At 41.6% G+C, this 20,678-nt stretch overlaps 1 protein-coding gene across 4 annotated transcripts in view; it reads left to right on the top strand.

Moving 5' to 3' along the window:
- The first annotated feature begins 856 nt into the window (after nt 1–856).
- The window catches only part of LOC125457734 (WD repeat-containing protein 49-like), a 69,458-nt gene continuing 49,636 nt past the window's right edge, over nt 857–20,678 (top strand). For 3 of the 4 annotated variants that reach the window (XR_009446635.1, XM_059650886.1, XM_059650887.1), the window contains exons 1-6: nt 857–974; nt 5,650–5,848; nt 9,584–10,024; nt 13,219–13,395; nt 15,661–15,835; nt 20,475–20,642. Coding sequence is in view for 3 of the 4 variants with exons in the window: in XM_059650886.1 (XP_059506869.1) it covers nt 5,684–5,848; nt 9,584–10,024; nt 13,219–13,395; nt 15,661–15,835; nt 20,475–20,642 (1,126 nt within the window). In the remaining variant the exon portion in view is untranslated. Of the gene's footprint in view, nt 975–5,649; nt 5,849–9,583; nt 10,025–13,218; nt 13,396–15,660; nt 15,836–20,474; nt 20,643–20,678 lie in introns of those variants that run through there. The other variant, XM_059650888.1, reaches the window with a different exon arrangement.

Genomic DNA, 20,678 nt, shown 5'->3' with positions numbered 1-20,678 from the left:
AATATAATGCCATTTCCTCACTGTTGCAGTGCCAAAGTCCTGTAATTCCCTTCCTAAGGGTGTTGTGGGTCAACCCACAGCACATCACCTGCAGTGATGCAACAAGTCAGCTCACCTACACCTTCTCACGGACAACTTGTGACAGGCAATAAATGCTGGCCCAGCCATCAAACCCCATCTCCCAGGAGAGTTTTATTTTTAAATCCCTATTAAGTAGGCATAGCCGAAAAAAAAATTGAGATTTTGGATTTCCCAAGCCTCGATGAAAAATGGACTGGAATACCGTATAAAGCTATGACTAACTTTATATTAGTGATAATGGGAACTGCAGATGCTGGAGAATCCAAGATAACGAAGTGTGAGGCTGGATGAACACAGCAGGCCAAGCAGCATCTCAGGAGCACAAAAGCTGACGTTTCGGGCCTAGACCCTTCATCAGAGAGGGGGATGGGGAGAGGGAGCTGGAATAAATAGGGAGAGAGGGGGAGGCGGACCGAAGATGGAGAGAAAAGAAGATAGGTGGAGGGAGTATAGGTGGGGAGGTAGGGAGGGAATAGGTCAGTCCAGGGAAGACGGACAGGTCAAGGAGGTGGGATGAGGTTAACTAACTTTATACTGGCAGTTTGTAACCATTGGCCGTACCAGCGGTAGGTATGTGCGACATTGGCGAATGTTCTTTGAGAATACTGTCGCTCCCGTTTGAAAATATTTCAGGATGCGGAGCTAAATGAAAGGCGCAATTAACAGGTAATTGTTTTAAATCCACATATTGATGTCGTTCGCAGAGAATTTGCACAGCTCCACATTGATACGTGACAGTTTCAGTGCAATGTCTGCCCCGCCCTGTTGGATGATTGACCGAATGTGGGGTCAGAGCCAAAGTGTGCGACTGGTTGCTCGGTTACTACATTCACTGCGTTTTGTGTGGAAACTGAAGCCATTGCCGGAACGTTTTGTTTGCTGCAAGTTACCGGGTAGGTGAAATCTGCTTAATTCTAACGTGCAAAGAGCACCTGCAAATGTATGATGCTTTCGTGGTAGTAAACCCTTACCCCGTGTGTTATTCACTGAAACTCTTTCCCAAAGGTTAACGATATCTGCGAAATGCCATGTGAAATGGAAACTTTGTTTTTCAGTGTCTTTCGCAAAATGCGCAGCGACCCGGAATTTGGAAATTGTTTTAGATGCAGACTTGCCAGTTGACGAGTTCTATATCATAGCCGGAGAGAAAAAGAAATCCAGGGCCAAATCCTTACCAATTCTTACCGCGACTCCGAAGAATTGCAAAAGCACAATACTGCGACTGTTCGAAATCTGAAATAGCAGAAAATGCTCAATGAGACGGTAGTAATGTCACCGAATAGTAAACCAAGGTCAGGACTTCTGCTCTGGGCTCAGGGGTCAAATAACTGGTGGAATTTAAGGTCAATTAGTACATCTGGGATGGAGAACTAATCCACAAATTCTTATCGATTGTCATAAAATCCCATCTGACTCACTAATGTCTTAATGGAGAGGAAATTTACCATCCTTACCCTGGTCCTTACTGGACCCCTCTTCAGTCAGTGATGTGGGAGGAGTGGATAAGTGGGAGAGAAGCAGGACAGGCTGCGGCAGGTCAATAGGGTGGGCATGACAGGGAGGGTGGGTCATGGGATGAGGAGATTTCAAAACTAGTGAAATCCACATTTAAGCCATCAGGCTGTAGGATTCCAAGGCAGAATATGAGGTGCTGCTCATTTACCCGCAAAATGGAGGAGCAGCACCTCATTCTGCCTCGGGAGCCTAGAGCCCAATGGCCTAAGTGAGAATTTTACCAGTTTCAAAATTTCCCTACCCCCAGCCACATCCCATGAGCAACCCTCCCTCTCATCCCCACCTCCTTGACCTGACACAACCTGTCTATCTTCTCTCCCACCTGTCCAACCTTCTCGCCTCACTGACCAATCCCTACCACTCGTGACCTGCACTGACCTATCACCATCCCACCCACCTTCCCCAGCCCCACTCCTCTTTTCTCTGGTTATTTCTGAGATCCCTTCCCCCTTCCCATTTCTGAAGAAGGGTCCTGACCCAAAACATCAACTTTCCTCTTCCTCTGATGCTTGCTTCCTGGCCTGTTGTGTTTCTTCATCTCCACACTGTATTATCTCTGACTCCAGCATCGGTAGTTCTTACCTTCTCCGTGAGTAGTCCAAACTTTGAAAGTAGGCTTAAAGAAACAGCCTACAGCTTCACTCAATACCATGCTGTCTCTGTTCCTATTTGATTATCAGACTATCCCTCATGCAACCACAGAGATAGCTCCAGCAGAGTTGCTAATGGGAAGAAATTTCCACATCTGGTGAAACCCGATCTTCCCGGACCTGGGTGGGAAGGGTGAAACTGCAACAGGAATGCCAGTGCCAGACACAAGACTCTACTAAGTGAGAGAGACCACTATATTTCAGTTTGAACTTTGGTGTAGGAGCCACGGGAGTGGTTCTGCATGGATAAAAGGCATAGCACAAACAAGGTTAGGTCCAATAATGTGTAGATTGGGTAAGAGCAATAGTCCTGAACTTGCACCATATGAAGGCTGCAAACTTGCCAACAAGTGGGAGAAAAATGTGCCCAATTTCTTGGAACCATCAAAAAGTCTGTCAGAACCCATGGGTTCTCCTTCTCCAACACGATTTGCATGTACTTCAGAATCTGAAATGGCAAATGTTGCAGTCTTGACACCTTTGCCACTGAAGAGAATAATGAATATCTTCCAAGATATTCCAGGTATAAGAGGCAAGCTACTGTACTTTACAAACTGCCCATATCCGAGACAGAGTTGGAGGAACTTTGATCTGTGGTAAAACACACCAGAAAGAGAAGTGGTATGTTTTCGGACTCAGAATGGGAAGGATATAGTGATTGTAGTGAGGTCAGCCATGTGGACCTCATAGAATTGAGGTTCCTAATTGGACCAGGTTAAACAGTCCCAATTAGGGAGTCCTGGCTGACAAATGAAAACAGGAGTGTCAAACTATTCAACTTAGGAAGTACTGAAATTTCCTGCTAGTGGACAATGGCCCATTATCTGTGACCAGCACTTCTGGATGCCCGTGGATGTGCTGTGTTTTTCTGTTGTCATCCCCGTGTTTGCTGAATGGACTGTATGCATGTCCAGGCATTTTGAGTGAGCGTCCACAATGACTAAAAACATCGTGCTAATGAATGGATCTACACAGTCGATGTGTGACCAAGTCCAGGCAGTTTACCGGGCTGACCTCGTTACAATCACTACAATATGATTATTAGTAATCTTTCTGTGCATGCTAAGACATTAACAATTCTCAGCAGCATGCATGCCCCTGCTTTACCAACCTTGCTGAAGTCAAGGATTGAGTCTATGGGGACCTCCATTCCTTGATTTCTGCTATGCCAAAGTTGGATAAGCTAATTATTCTTGATGCCTTCACTTTGTAATATGGCTTTATGAGTTAGGAAAAAGATTAAGCCACCTTGCTGCTTAAGCCTGCTCTGTAATTCAGTAAGATCATGACTGATCTGTTTGCTGCACATTTCTGCCTATCCCTGATAAGCTTTCACCCACTGCTTATCAAGAATTTAACTATCTCTGCCTTAAAAAAAATTCAAGGACCCTATTTCGACAGCCTTTCCACTAAGGGGGTTCCAAAGACTAATGACCCTCTGTGAGAAAACAAATCTCTTCACCTTTGTCTTAAATGGCTCACTCATAAACCAGGACCTCTGGTTCTAGGATCTGCCACAACAGGAAACATTCTTTTCACATCCGCCCTATCACGACCCCTCAGGATCTTATGATTCAATCAAGTTTCCTTTTACCTTGCCAAAGTCCAGTGGACACAAGCCTAGCCTGACTAAACTTGCTTCCTAAGACAATCCGCCCATTCCAAGTGTTAGCCCAGTAAACCTGCTCTGAATTATTTTCTATGTATTGATATCCCTCCTTAAATAAGACAACCACAATTGAATACATTCCTGTCGTCTGACAAATGCCCTGTGTAATTGAAGCTTAACCCCTCAACTTTTGGGTTCAATAGCAGTCATAAAGAATACTAACAATATATTAGATTTTCCACTTACCTCCTGTACCTGCAGACTAAGCTGTTGCGATTCATGCACTGGGACACATAGGTCCCTCTGCATCTTGGAGCTCTGTAATCTAGTCTTGTTGAGTGGGACAGTATCATCAGAATTGGCATTTGTAACAGCAATATTTTCCTGTTGCTGAAGAGACACTCTCATGTTCTATAAACTGGCCTCTAATCAACTATGACATCACCAGGCAGAGGGACAGATGGGGATTGCATGAATTAAATAAGGTTGCCTGCTAGGGGTGAACACTTTTCAGCATGTCTTTTTCCATCATGCTCTCTGATGCCTTTTGTGGTAACGGTCCTGAAATCAAAGTCAGATATTGTGCGACCAGGAAGCTGCTCAATCTAAAACAACCCCAGGCTAATGCCAAGGTCACCCAATAATGTGCTTCATGATTTCCTGTTTGGAATGACTGTGCTGTAGCCATAAGTTCAGAGATAGATGTGCATGTACCACAGACCTGCTGTGGTATGCAAGAACTTCAGCTTTATGATCAGCACAAAGAAAACTTCAGTAATGCTCGATCTACTTTGGGAAGGTTGTACCTCAAGTCCAATATTTCAGTCCATAACCAGAAATTGGATAAGTTCATGCACCTCAGTTACTCATTCTTTGATCTGTTTTTGTTGATTCTAGGACACTTTCAAGAATTGCCAAACAAATACAGTCTTTACCAGTCTTTATACATTAGCTTGGAAATGGAGAGGAGCAAATTACCAAATTGAGAGTCTAAAGAGCAATAAGCCTGCCCAGTCTGCCTTACACATGCAAAACCTGGACGACAGTCATGCCAAGAAACTCAATGATTTTCACTTTGACTGCCTTAAATGTCCTGCTGGTTGGACAAAATACCAGATATCGAAGGGCTCAGTTAAGGTGCTGTGCCAACCAAATGTATCACAGCCATGTAACTGAACATAGGTGGTCGTGTTGTCAGAATGTCTGACTTTTGCTGATAAATGTGACTCTTCTGCAACATCGAGTTCAGAGTGCACTCTCATGGTGGTTGAGCAGAGCACCTTAAGGACACTCTGAGGGCTTCTCTTAGGAGGTTTGATGTTGACTTCAAGTCTAAGGCAAAGTTTGGCCTGGATTATTGCATCTAGTACAAACAAATAAAGGATTGTGAGCTCTCCTTTTGAAAGGAAGCATTTATTAGAAGCAAAAATAAAACTCAAGCAAAGCAGGTCCTGAGCTGGCAAACCTTCCAAAAATCAATCATTTGCCATACGTTGACCTATTTGCAGCAGAACCCTCCACGCACATGTTGGTCTCAGCAATTGCCTAGATACTCAGGGGAATCCTACCAAACACCTCAGATGATGAACAACAAACATGAGAGATGTATCTGTTGGACTTTATGCTCACTGGATTACACATTGAGCAGAAACTGCTTGCAAATCATGGGGGTTTTGGTGCTTTCTCGCAAAAAAAATCAGGAGGGGGAATAAGCTCATTGAATTTATATATACGATTACTGAAAATAACGTATCTGTTTCATGAACATAACATGATGTCCATTTTTTCTGTTAGAAACCAAATGCAGTGAATCTCGACATTGTGAAGAATGTCCGCTCAGTTGCCGGTTGAGACTATAAACACTGGAGATGAGCTAGAATTCGGAACACTTGATTTGAATTATGATAAAATGGAAACATCTAAGAAAGTTGTGAATCAGCTAGAAAACCGACTCAGCGTCAAAGATATAATGAAAATACAGAAGGTGTTCATGGTAGGTTTATTCAGTTATGCTATGTGTTGGCTCTGAAGTTAATAATCAGTTTTATAATCAACTGGAGTATTCAGCAGCTATGGGCATGCTTAGAATAAATCACAGGAGTTATGTGCAAAACGTATCTAATTTTTGTATCACGTATATTTGCATGGAGACAAGTAAGTTAATTGATGGAATTATGACATAGCCAACGAGTTTCATTTTTGCTGCATTTCTGTATTTAAAAAAAAAACAGAATTTCATGATGTTTCACGCAATCTGGTCTTCACTTAGTCAGAGATCGTACATACCGTGGAGGATATGCATTGGGACTGCTGAACTCCTGATGCATTGAAAAACAGTAATTGCCTAAGAACATGGGAACATGGACAATTATGAAAAAGGCCCACAGCCTTGAACTAAAGTTGAAGACTCCATGCGTCAGGAGTGGTTTAGCTTATTAGTTAGTCAGGAATGGTTAGAGTTCAAACAAAAGCAGAAATATTAGGAGAAACTCAGCACCCTGGCATCATTTGTGATGAGAAAACAGAGTTAACATTTCAAGTCTGGAACATTAACTCTGCTGGTGCTGCCAGACCTGCTGAGATTCTCCATATTTTTGCTTCTAATAAATGCTTTCTTTCAAAACGAGAGCTCACAATCCTTTATTTGTTTGTACTAGATGCAATAATCCAGGCCAAACTTTGCCTTAGACTTGAAGTCAACATCAAACCTCCTAAGAGAAGCCCTCAGAGTGTCCTTAAGGTGCTCTGCTCAACCACCATGAGAGTGCACTCTGAACTCGATGCTGCAGAAGAGTTTTTGATTCAGATCACCAGCATTCACAGCTCTTTTGTTTTTTTTATATAGAGTAACTCAAACCCACTCTAACTCCTGGCTCACTGTGAAAGTGATCATTCAGTCACTCACTGACACCACCACCCACCCTCAAAACACACATATACTTGTGCACACATACATATACACATGTGTACAAACACGTACATACATATGTAGACACACGCGTGCGCACACACATACACACACGCGCATGCACACACACATATGCACACACAAACATCTACTCCCCTCTCCTAGTGCCCATCTGATTTCTAAAGCCCCATCACCTACTGCTCTGGACCTGACTGATCCTCAAACCCCTGATCTATTTTTAAATTATTTAATAAGACCTATCCCCAACTCACTCCAGATTTGTACTTGACCTGGCGATATTGCCCACTTCATGGTCCATCACCCCCACTCACTTTGCTCAGGATTTGATTCAATCCCATCCCTCCATCCCAAAGCCATACTCCCAGCCAGACCGGACCCAACAGCCCACAGCTTCAGAGATAATGGGAACCAACTTTAAATGCTTGTCAATCTACTGCCACATACCTGGCACCTTACTGTTCACTCAATAAGCATCCTTAACCCCACCCACCTGTCACCCTACTCCCCCCTCCTACTCACTTTGCACACTGAATGTCTGTCAGCATCTGTTAAAGCACCTTAGGACCTTTAAAACTTGGAACATAGCAGCTAGCGATGATTAAATGGGGCTTGGTTTCAATGCCAATCCACTCTGCTGCTGGCTGCACAGATTACTGGCCTGGACCTGACTACTTCACCTGGGATGCCTCCTGGTCAATACTCCTCCATGAGTACCCCTCCAAAGATAGGAATATATATTTTTTGTTTGATCATGTTTAGGAACAGAGTTTCTGACCCAGACTGGAAGATCTGATTCAATAAGCTATGTCAGGGAGCAGGCAGGAGAATGGGTTTGAGAAACACATCAGTCACAAATGAATGGCAGAGGAGACTCCATCAGCTAAATATCCTGATTGTGCTCCTGTATGTTATGATCTTATGGTCATGACTCTGATGGGAGGAGTACACTGGAATCTAGCTTCACTACTCCACGAGTTGTACCAAATGTATAAATGTCTTAATTAATCAGCAAAGTGGTTCATTTGTTTCACCCTGTTAGTTCTTCCACAACAATAAATACTTTCACCAAGTTTCTTTAGTGAATTCAAAGACATTTACTTACTAAGAATTCATAAGAATGATTCAAAATTAATAATTTTGAACTTTTTATAACAAAAAAGTGGCTAAGTGGGCTTTTTAAGATACTAACTAAGCAGACTTAACCTGTATTCCCTTAATCCCACACAAATACATTCAAACACAGATAAGACAATACAGCTCTGCAGATGTGTCATGAGTTTGATACAATGGTCAGAAAAACAGACCAACACCCATTTGGGTCAAGAGTGTAAATTCAGAAGACAGAAAGCATTGACTTCGCAAGTTCCTTTGATTTTCTGTGGACAAGTGATCCTATTGCTGACGGTTGTAGAATGATGTAAGATCTTCGAATCAGATTTCAGAAGGAAAACCATTAAGAGTTTTGATATGTGAAACTTCTTCAGGTTTTTTTTTTCAAGCAACTTCACTGAGAGAGAGTAAATTAAATGCTTATTTTACTTCAAGGACTTTTCTCTGTGAGAGAGAGAGAGAGAGAGAGAAATCACTGCCTTTCCTTGCAATTCTCTCCATAACTGCCACAGAAGAGTGTGTACTGAAAAAGTAACTTTAGCACCATGGTTGGTGCTAGGCAATCTTCAACACAGATCCAAAGCTTTTCAAAGTTTCTTAGTCCTGTAATTTAAGCAATAAATCCATCAGTTATTAGCTATGCTGAACACATTTTTAAGGTCAGTTGACTTTTGTAAATAGTGGGTTAAACCACCTTTCCTTAGATCTTTGAACTTTATATCCAATACATCACATGATCAACCCTTTTTCAACCCAGTAATAACCAAGCAGTCTTTTATTACAATTGTTCACAGTCTACTAATATACATATATATTTCTAACAGTTAATCATGGAAAACGAGCACTGAACCTGGATAGGACAAATTAAGGGAATGTAATTTGGAAAAAAAAAGGTTTTGTAGGAGGAGACAATGATACACAGATAGTCGAAAGAAGATGGCTTTAGATCCTTTCTGATAGTGATAATGCGAAGATGGAAGGGGAAGATGCAAAGAGAAGTGGAGACAAAGTAATATAGTATTTGAGGTGTATAAGATGAGAAGACTGATTTGCAGAGGGGAGGCGAAAGGCATCAAGTCTGCATTTGAGGGCATTCATGTACATCCACATAAATGGGAAGATTGGATTTAGGGTTAACAGTTTATCTGCAGAGTGACACATTTAATTACAAATTATGTTAATACGGTACTTGAGCGCCAGCTTGGATATTATGTTTAATGACAATATTTCACTCAAAGCTACTCTGAGTCCAGTTTATTTCCTTAAATTTATCCTACTGAATGGGCTTGTTAAGATTGAATCCTACTGAAGCGGTGGATCTTTGATATCGTTTTAGCATGTGGTCATTTGAGACCAAAGTCTATTCCTCTGTTTATGAGAATGTTCAACACCTGACTGTGGATGAAAGGTACTTAAAAAAATCAATGTTTAGTTGCAGTATGAATAAATGAAACTTATTTGTTAATATTTATATTTCTAAAATGCTAATGATATAATGATTAGTTTTCAATTCCTGGTCTTCACAGCATTGGAACTACTTTAATGTTTGTGCATGGCTCATTAAGTAGTACTTTGAAATGCAATGTAAATATTTTGTAGCTCACACAGAGGTAAAATGATCCAGGTATAAATTGTAGCCAGGGCTAATTGTAAAGACTTTATTTTATTATTTATCATTTCCTCTTATAGCAACCAAATGTTGAAGAATTTGTTCCACTTAATAGAAAGAGCTTCATTGACAATATGTTCACAGCTCTTGGATATGACATTGAAGAAGAGTATGGAGACCTTTTTGACAGAATTGATGTAGCACGAGATGGCTTTGTTGACTGGAACAAAGTAACAACATTCATGCTGTTAGAACTTTACGAAAACGAAGACAGAACAAAGTCTTCACTTGTTCCTCAGTGGAAAGAAATCAAATTTCTTCCAACGCACCATAAGGAACCTATTCAAAGCATAGCCTACCTGAAGAATTCACATCGCTACCTGAGTTTGAGTAAAGAAGGTTGGATGAATGTTTGGGGTGAGAATTTGAAGCTACAGCAAACTTTACGAGTTACCACAGATTCTGTAAGATTGCGGGATCTCTGGGTTACAAGTATGGTCTCTTTGACAAATGTAAATAAGGTAGGATTTCACGCACGAAGAAGTTTTTACTTGAATCTAACTGCTTCTGATTTAGATACCTCTGATTCAACATTCTGTTTAAATGGCAGTAATTTCTGGGCTATTTTATGGATTCTTAAACAGAAACTGAATTATATCCATAGCTAGTGTGAACACGGTTCGCTATCCCTACTTAACATTCTTGATTTTTCTCCTCCAATGTCTAGCTAAATGGGATTGTTGCAATTTGTTTCATTCTTGAGTATATTAGAGAATTTCCTGCAATAGCTTCCAAATTTGCTGTTATTTTTGGAGTCCCCCAATAACTTGCTTCCTGTTTGTTGTTATGTACTGGCCCTAGGAGGTATTGTTCAAAGAAATAGGGATGAGCCTTCCGGATTTTGGCTATGTGTCAATTGCAGGGAGTTTCATGTAGGTTTCCCAACGTGAACCCTGATGATTTTGCACGTACAAATCTCTGCTACTCAACTTTATTGCTTATGCATCCTGTCTCCAGAGTACCACTTTTGTACATGTTTGTGGCTGACAGAGACCGAGATGCTCATTTATTTCATGCGTGCCGCATTTAAAACCAAACAGCATAATTTCAAATGTTGCAGGCCAGGCACTGCACTTGGTGATTGGTTGTGCAATGAGAAAAGAATGGGTGAGACAGGAAAGGTGGATCTCCACTTGGTGAGAAGGACCTGGAAGTCCTAGTGGGTGGGATAGTGGAGAATAGAGCCCCAGGTCTGACAAAGGAGATCATGGTGTAGATGCTGTCATCCGGGTGTGAAGTAACCATCAGTGTTGTGTCCGTGATCTGGAGGAACACACAGTAATGCAGTAAGGTGATGACCCCCAGCACTCTGCAAGGATAAGTATCACCATCTTCTCTCTGCTACCTCACACTCACTTTAACTGTGCCAGTGTACCCACCTCCTACCAAGGAACATGCTCTAGCAGATTCAGGTCTACCACTCTCAACTCCACACAGTGTCTTCCCTCAATGGCTCTCACTCACCCATCCCACCCAGAACTACCAAGTCTTCCAGCCCTCTGCACTTCCTACTCAGTCACTGGGCACATATCTCCACATTTGCCCCACCCACACTAGCACTAACAGCTCTTTGAGCTCTTTCTAGGTTAGACTCACATCACTGGCACAATCTGGAGCTGTTTTGGGGAGAAATGCTCCAGGTCATTGGGCAGTCAGAGGCTGGCAGACGTCAGATGTCCGCTCACTCCAGTGTAGAAGAGGATCCTATGGTGTCAGCCATTAATAACTTTGTGAACATGAATGTGAGATACACTCAGGAAATTGGATTGGAGCTTTGAGGAATCCCATCACTGTTATCAGTTGCATCAGGCTCCAGCATGAATGAGTCTGACTATGTCCGTGGGCAGGTTGATGGATCCAGCAGAATGCTGAGTGGCGGTCTGAAATACACATTCCTCAACCACACTATAGGTAACTCGCAAAGAAGAGTGGGTGGTGCTAGTTGGCACCCAGCCCAACGAAGAATCATATATAGCCCCCTCAATGTCTACTCACAGGACACTCTTGAGGAACCTGTCCCCTTCACCTCCACCTTCTACTTTGGCGCATCCCCCCCAACCCTATGGATATTGTAGCTGATGTATGGTGTGCTTGCATCTGCCAATATGTCTGGATCCTCCAGTTATAAACACCTCTGGGGTTATCTGCCCAAAGCTTTAAGGTTGACATGCTTCACTCTGGGGCAGATTCCCTGTACCCCAGCTGCAGAACCCAGGAGTGCACCTAGACATAGTGGGAGAACAAGGGAAAATAAAACCTTCTGAGAGCACTTGGGTTATTTGGGTGACAATTCATTGGAAATAGAATATCACATCTGTAAACTTACACTTTAAATCATCACCTGGCTAGTTAACTGTATTTAGCAGTAGGATTAAACTCCAATGATTGAAGCTAATCTTTGTTCAAGTCAACCAATGTGAAAACCCTGTTTGAATGAGTGCTACTATTTCCTTAATGCTCATTGAACATGTTGTTGTTCTTGAATGTGGGAACATCATGTGTTGTGAAGCCTTCAAATGGTTGTTCACTTTTATTATACAACAAGAAAAGTGAAGGAAAAGCCAACCAAAAAACTGCATTTTTTGGGCCTAAACAGGGTTGCTTGTCTCTGGAGGTTTTGCTGGTAAACCAGAGATGGCAACAACTGCTGATGCTGGAGTCAGATATAACAGTGTGGAGCTGGAGGAACACAGCAGGCCAGGCAGTGCCAGAGGAGCAGGAAAGCAGATGTTTCGGGTCAGGACCCTTCTTCAGAAATGGAATAGAGCGAAGGGAGCCCTGAAATAAATAAAGAGGAGGAGTGGGAGTGGGGAAGGTAGGTGGGATAGTGATAGGTGAGTGCAGAGAGGCAGTGGTGGGAATTAGTCAGTGAGGTGGGAGGAGTGGATAGATAGAGAGAAGTCAGTAGAGAAGAAGATAGGTAGGAGAGGAGAGAAGGTAGGAGCTCCAAAATACATAGAAGGAGGATGGGTGGGGCTGGGGAAGGTGGGTGGGATGGTGATAGGTAAGTGGAGCAAATAGATGAGGGAGAAGATGGACAGGTTGCCTCAGGGTGTGTCCTCCCTGGACTGACCTATCTCCTCCCTACCTCCCCACCTACACTCATCTCTACTGGCTCCATCCCCATCTCTTTGACTGGTCTGTCTCTCCTCTATCCATCTTCGATCCGCTTCCTCCTCTCTCCCTATTTCTTTCAGAACCCTCTTCCCTTCCCCCATTTCTGATGAAGGGTCCAGGCCTGAAACGTCAGCTTTCCTGCTCCTGAGATACTACTTGACCTGCTGTATTCATCCAGCTGCATACCTTATTATTTCTATTTTAAGTTATTTATGACTTTTAATGCCTATGTTTGGAATCACCTATGCTTGTTTTTAAGAAGATGTACTTTTTAAGAAGCTCAATAGTCATTTACAAGTTTTATTAACTTGTCCTTCCAATTTAAGACATTTGGGTGTCAACCCCAGATTACTTGGAGCATAAATGGCTGCATGTAACAGGCTGCTGTGTTTGCTAAATGACCAATAGTAACTGCATTTTAAAAATACAGTCATTTGCATTTGTTCCAGTAACATCATTGTTCAACACTGTATTAAGTTTTGAAAGTTCGACTACATGCTGCAAAAAATAACAATCTTCTCTGTTCATTTGTTTTAAGGTGGCAGTTGCATTTACAAGTAAGGAGATTTGCTTTTATGACCTTAATTCCAAAGATGAATTTTTCTGTCAATATAAACTTCATGGAATATACAACACACTGATTTCCATGCACTATTGGTTTAACGCAGATGATGGAAATCAAGCAGTTCTCACCTTTGGAGACGTTTGTGGGGAGGTAATTTATGATAACCACAAAAGAATTCTGGGGACTCTACATTTCTTAATTGTAATGATCATTTAATTCAATTCAGCTAGTCAATATGGTATGAAAATTTCAAAGTTAATTTTTATTTATGATTTTCTTATCATGGATATGTAGGTCACACAAAGACAAAATGCAGCGACAGTTCCATCAAATAAGGGTTAGGACAAAAATCGCATGTCCTGGTGCTGCTTCTGCCTGGACCCTGCTTGTGCACAGCAGCCTCACCCCCAACCTGAACCCCAGTTATTAGGCCCCCTCCTCTACTGGGCTCGTCCTGGGCCCTACCACCAAGTAATTGCTGTCATTTCGACTTGAATGTAATTTCTCTTTTTTTATGTAACCTGTGGGTATGATCGATCGAGTAAATTTAATTCAGCTCACTGCTGTTTTTCAGTATTGCTTTTTTCAGGACTAGTGATTACTGTGCTCCACCCATCATTTCTTGAGTTCACTCCAATTCCCTTTTCAAAATAAATGCAGTTTTGTTTTATCCAGTCAAGGTGGTGGACGTTTGCTATATCTATCAGTTCAAAATAAAATTTGAGGAAAAACTGAATTTTGCAGAGCAGTAGTCTTAATTAGTCTGTGATCTTTTCAGTCAAATATTTTCAAAGTTTATAAGCAGCAGGTTACAGCCTTCGCTTTCTTGAGATCAAGGATTATAGCCACATTTTTATGTTGGTGTTTGAGTTTCCATGTAGATGGGTGAGTACAGAATGGTGCAAAACCAGCAGTAGGTCCCAATGATGTCAGCCTGCAACACTTCAAAGGCAATGCCAGTTTTAACAAAGCACCTACAGTATAAAGCAGACATTACTGCCTTTACTATATAAATTACAGTGTAATTTTCTCTATTATCATAATGTTTCTCAAGTTAATTACGCTTTATTTATCCATGTTCATTATCTTGATGCCTGAATGACATTCAACTATTTACAAGCCCACCGCATCCCTAAACCAGCCCAGTTCGTCCCCTCCCCCCACTGCACCACACAACCAGCCCAGCTCTTCCCCTCCACCCACTGCATCCCAAAACCAGTCCAACCTGTCTCTGCCTCCCTAACCTGTTCTTCCTCTCGCCCATCCCTTCCTCCCACCCCAAGCTGCACCTCCATCTCCTACCTACTAACCTCATCCCACCTCCTTGACCTGCCCGTCTTCCCTGGACTGACCTATCCCCTCCCTACCTCCCCACCTATACTCTCTCCACCTATCTTCTTTTCTCTCCATCTTCGGTCCGCCTCCCCCCTCTCTCCCTATTTATTCCAGAACCCTCACCCCATCCCCCTCTCTGATGAAGGGTCTAGGCCCGAAACGTCAGCTTTTGTGCTCCTGAGATGCTGCTTGGCCTGCTGTGTTCATCCAGCCTCACATTTTATTATTTTAAAACACTAAACCCTAGTTTACTTCTTTAAACTTCATGTGGATGTGTCGTGTGTGGTATAACTTTTGGAATAGGCAGTCAAAGTAAAATTAGGCAAGGAATATGCATTTACCTCAAGTAGGTGGTTAGTTCAAAGTTTTATTAATTTTACATAACCTGGCATTGTAGAATTGCCTAAAGGACATTCTGTAAAATCTTTAGGATGTCCAACTAATCATGTGGGAGCTTTTATGTTTAATGTTTCATCTTTAAAGTGTTATTTAAATGTCAGTTGTCTTCTTGCATTTGTTAATGTCAGATAGTAGCCAATCTTTAGTTACCTCTTTCTGTATGCATGCTTCCATATATGCACAAAGCTCCAATTAATCTGGCTACAAAAAGACACAGAAATCATGCTATTGAAACTGAGCATGATGTGCCGCAGTGTTTTAGAAGGAGCCATGCATTGCACAACTAAGTTCAAAAATATTACACAACACAAAAGGAAATAACTGACTTGATGCATTATAAAAAAAAATCTAAAATCATGCTTCAAAAAATTGAATCACCAACAACTCAATGAAGTAGGTTATGGAAAATTGCTTCATATATGATAAATAAATAATTATTTGATTTAATAAACTCAGTAACTGATTATAGATTATAGGATGATCCTTAAGAATCTGTTTTATTTTTGTTAGTATAGCTTCAGTGAGCTGCATTAAAGGTTCAGGGAGATTTATAACAGCTCTTATGTCTTTGAACCTTTTGTAGTCATTTTACTGATGATTCTTGTCTTCCCTACACCAAATACTACAACTTTTCACCAGTATATTGTGGAAAATGTATAGTGCCTTTTTTCTGTCTTGCAGGTCAATGCTATTTGCTTTACTACAGCATTAATTTCACTTTTTGAAAGACCAACCAATTCAACTGATGAGCAAGAGGCCACTGTAACTATTACTTGGCAAGAGTTGTTTGAAGGAAACCACAAGTGCTGTTTCACTTTACAACACAAAGGACACAATAAGGAATGGGTCAGACAAGGTATAGAGACTTTGGCAAGTTTCCATTGTCTGACTAAATTGTAGTGAGTTGTGAAGATGTGGTTCAAATTTTCGTTCAAACTATTTGCATCATTACACATAAAGTCCGTGAACCAGCACTATCAAGTAGACTTTTTGAATAGAATTGTCCAATTTTCCCCTTAATTGAAAAGTATCCCTTTTATATCATGAAGTGAGGCAGTCTGTTGCAGTTTTACTAATGTATCTGAAAATGGAGTGTATGAAGCGTTTTTAGTAAGGGTGTCTGGTCCATCAACAGAGAGCAGCCTAAAGTGAAATTCTGATGTGCATTGTACGGAAAGTTTGTATTTTGTAGCTGTGTTGATGTGCATTGGTCAGTATTTAGTATATCATTGATAAGCATTGACGACATTTGAAAAATTTCAGATTTTACAATAGTTTGCCTAAGTGCAGGTGAAATGCATTGGGAAAAACCAACCCATAATCTCGTGAGAACTCTACTCAAAGTTGGTGGTCACAAAATTGTATTGTATAACATCTGTATATTCAACACTGTGTAGTGGCATTTTTCTCATGTAAGCACAGTTCTGGAGTGGCAGTTTTGGACAGTTTGTTAGAGTAGCCAACTTATCGAGAGTAGACAGTTTAACCGTATACCTGAGCATGGCCATAATAGTTCTAATTTCAGACAACTCAGTGTTGGTACCAGACAGGTTGAGGATTGTAATGTTACACCATGTGGAAAAAAACGCTTGTGAAGCATCACCCAACAACAACTGATTATTCTCGGTGGTAGGGATATTTTGAAAAATGATATTTAGGGACAAACTAAGTAATCACTTTGAAAATACTGTGAAACTTGCTCAAAAATGTCACCCAGATCATTTTGCACAGTCCTGTCAGCAGTCATAATGTTATTATTCCACTCCAGACTGCTGTATCATTAGCATTTAAACTGTGAAGAATACAGCTATTGGGCAATGAGGATTACTCACTAAACTTATGTCACTGAACACATCATTGGAGTGCATAAGCAACCCTTCTTTGCCTGGATTACAGCACTTTCTAGACTGCATCTTAGCATTGATCATTGGATGTGGTATGAAGAAACTGTGGCAAAGTCTTCAGTCAATGGGAATGGGCTAGATGGGTTTGTTTGAGGTTGGGGCTGGGGGTGCTGGTGGTGGTGGGAACTTTCTCGTGATTCAGAGTCATTACTAGCACAACAGAAGATTGGAGGCCAATCATCACAGCTTTGGGACATAATGCCCTTTCTTTGGATATAAGACCAGAAGTAGCATATTTGTTGATAAAGGTACAGTGTTTATTAACATCGTAACTCTTCACATTCTGCAGCATTCCATACTAGTTTGCAGCAAGACCTGAATATCTTTCAGGTAATTGATATGTAATATCTATACCACACAAATACCAGGTTTTGAGAGCTTAGAATGAGAAAATATAGCCATATCTTCTTGATATTCAAATGTATTGTCATGTATAAATTCTCCCACTGTCAGCGTCCTGAGATTTGTAATTAGCCAGTAACTTAACTGAATAAATGTAGCAAAAAAATAGGTCAAAGAATGGGAGTTCTGTGGTGAGTAAGTCGTTTCCAAATTCCCCAAAGCCTGTCCCCCATCTGCAATGTAGACGTTAACATTATGATGGAATAATCTATTTTTTGCTGGATGAGCACAGCTCCAGAACTCATAAGAAGCTCAGTCATCCAAAGTAAGGAAGCCCCACATGACCAGTATCTCACCCACCACCTGAAACATTAATTCCCTTTGCCCTCCAATGCACAGTGGCAGCAGTGTGTATAATTTGCGAGATGGATTGCAGCAACTCACCAAGGTTTGAGAGAACCTTCTAAACCCATGACTGCCACCTAAATGGGTATGCCACTACTGCTACAGACTTCATTAGCAAGTGTGTAGAAGACTGCCTGTCAAAGGAGTTAATCCAGATGTTCCCCAACCAGAAACCATGAATGAACGGGGAGGTCCACTCCCGACTGAAGTCCAGGTCTGAGACCTTCAAGTCGGGCAACCCTGACCTATACAGGAAATCCAGGTATGACTTTTGTAAGGGCATAAACTTGAGACCCAGACTAACCACACCATCACTCGTTGTCTGTGGCAAGGCTTACACTACATAAAAGGCTACAAAGTGAAGTCAAACAGAGTTGCAGACAACAGTACATCCCTACCCAATGAACGCAATGCATTCTATATTGGCTTTTACAGAAGGTCAGTGAAATGATGTCATCAGCTCCAACAGCCTCAGAAGAAACTCTACCCACAGTCACTGCCACAGATGATAAATTGGCCTTCTTGTGAGTGAACCCGCAGTATGCGGCTGGTCCAGATGCAGTCCCTAGCAATGTTCAGAACTGTGCAGACCAGCTGGTGAGAGTATTCACAGATAGCTTTAACCTGTCTTTATATGATCTAAAGTCTTCACGTGCTTCAAGGAGACCACCATTGTCCCAGTGCCAAAGAAAAATGATGTAGCATGCTTCAAAAATCACACTTGGTGATTATGAAGTGCTTCGGAAAGTTAGTCACGGTTCACATCAACTCCACCCTACCAGTTACCCTGATTCTTTGTAGTTCACCACTGGTGCAACAGGTCCACGACAGATGCTGTCTCCCTGGCCCTTCATTGGAACATCAGGATAACAAGAATACCTATGTCAGGCTACTACTTACTGACTACAACTCTACCTGCAGCACCATAATTCCAAGCAAATCCATCTCTAAACTCCAAGGTCTAGGTCCCAGCTCACCCCTCTGTAACTGAATCCTCAACTTCCTGACCCATAGACTGCAATCAGTAAGAAAGGGCAACAACACTTCATCCACTGTAATCCTTAACACTGTATCAAGAACAAAAAAAATTACAGCATAAGAATAAGCCCTTCACCCCTCCAAGCCCACACTGACATGCTGCCCATCACAACTAAAACCCCTTACCCCTTCCAGGGACCATATCCCTCTATTCACATCCTATTCATATATTTGTCAAGATACCCTTTAAAAGTCATTATAGGTCTGCTTCCACTACTTCCCCTGGCAGCGAGCTCTAGGCACCCACCACCCTCTGTGTCCTGCAAAGCTGTGTAGTCAGCCCCCTACTATCCTCCTTATACAGACATTAACTGTGTGGCTAAATTCTGCCCTAACTCCATTTATATGTTTACTGATGGCACCACAATTGCAGTTGGAACTCAAACAACAACGAGACAGAGTACAGGAAAGAGATTGAGTACTTAGTGGCATGGTGTAAAGACAACAATCTCTCATCAGTGCCAGCAAAATGAACGAGCTGGCCATTGACTTCAGGAAGCGGATTGGAGGGCATGCTCCTGTCTGCATCAGTGGTGCTGCAGTGGAGATGGTCAAGACCTTCAAGCTCCTGGGAGTGATGATCACCAACAATCCCTCCTTGTCCACCTACACCAATGCAGTAGTCAAAGAAGCATGTCAGTATCTCTATTTCCTCAGGCGGCTAAGGGAATTTCACATGTCCACAAAGACCTTTACCAATTTTTACAGATGCCCCATAAAAGACGTCCTATCTGGTTGTTTCATAGCAGTATGGCAACTGCTGTTCGCAAGACTGTAAGAAGCTGCAGAGTTGTGAATACAGCCCAGTCCATGATGCAACCAGCCTTTCATCCACTGACTCCATCTATACTCCTGCTGCCATAGGAAAGCAACTGACATAATCAAAGACTTCTACCACCCCAGTTATAATGCCTTCCACAATCTTCTGTCAGGCAGAAGACATAGAAGTTTGAATACATGTACAAGAACAGCTTCCTTCCCGCTGCTATCAGACTTTTGAACTGACCTCCCGAATGTTAATTCTGATCTCTCTCGTTGGATCTTCTCACTGGCCATAACACTGTATTCTGCACTCTGTTCTGCTACCCTGATGTGCTTTGTATGGTATGATATGCCTCTACAGCATGCAAAACAATACTTGTCACTGTATTTCGGTACATGTTACAACAATAAATCCGATGCAAATCAAACAAAAGGACAGGGTAAGTGATGCATGGGAAGACCACCCTCATCGGTTCAAGTTTCTCTCCAAATCACTCACCATCGTGACTTAGATCAATGTCACCATTTCTTCACTGTTTCTGTGTGAAAAACCTGGAATTCCCCTCATAACAGTACTCTGGGTGAAGAGCATGACATGGACTTTGACTTTTTCAGAAGGCAGCTCACCATCCACTTCTGAAGGGCAATTGAGAATTGAAAATAAAATCTGGCCTAGTCAGTGCCAACCATATTCCATGAATGAATGAAAGGATATTTCACACCCGATCTGAAACGCATTATTGGTCTACATTGTAGCAAGGGCAGGCCTAATCTAGTAAAACATATGTTCCCTTGTCAAAATGCCCAGACCCTGGAGACCTTTGACAGGGCATGACAAAAATTTTCCTCTTCCCTTTGGTTCATATCCTGGAGAGAAAAGAAACGGAAACATTTTCTCTATTTCTCATTACTGAATAATAAAACTTATGAATTCCCACTTCTTTGGAGAAATAAATATTAAAAATTAACAATATTTTATAGCTCGAAGCTTTGCGAGTTCTTTTCTGTTAATGAATATGACTTTAATTCTCTATTTTTTTCCAGTAAGTTACTGTTCTAATTTGGAAGCTTTCATCTCCTGTGCTACATCTAACCTGAATACATTAGTATTGGGCTGGAAAGAAAAAGGAACAACCCCAATGAAAACCACATCTTTCCATGTTAATGAAGGTGTTAATGCATTTGATTACCATCCTGGACTTAACTTAATTGGTAAGGGAACTCAATTTGTGCAGAAAAATGCAGTAC

The sequence above is a fragment of the Stegostoma tigrinum genome, chromosome 14, assembly GCF_030684315.1.
Source record: "Stegostoma tigrinum isolate sSteTig4 chromosome 14, sSteTig4.hap1, whole genome shotgun sequence".
Lineage (NCBI taxonomy): Eukaryota > Metazoa > Chordata > Chondrichthyes > Orectolobiformes > Stegostomatidae > Stegostoma > Stegostoma tigrinum.
This window is presented reverse-complemented; position numbering and strand designations above follow the sequence as displayed.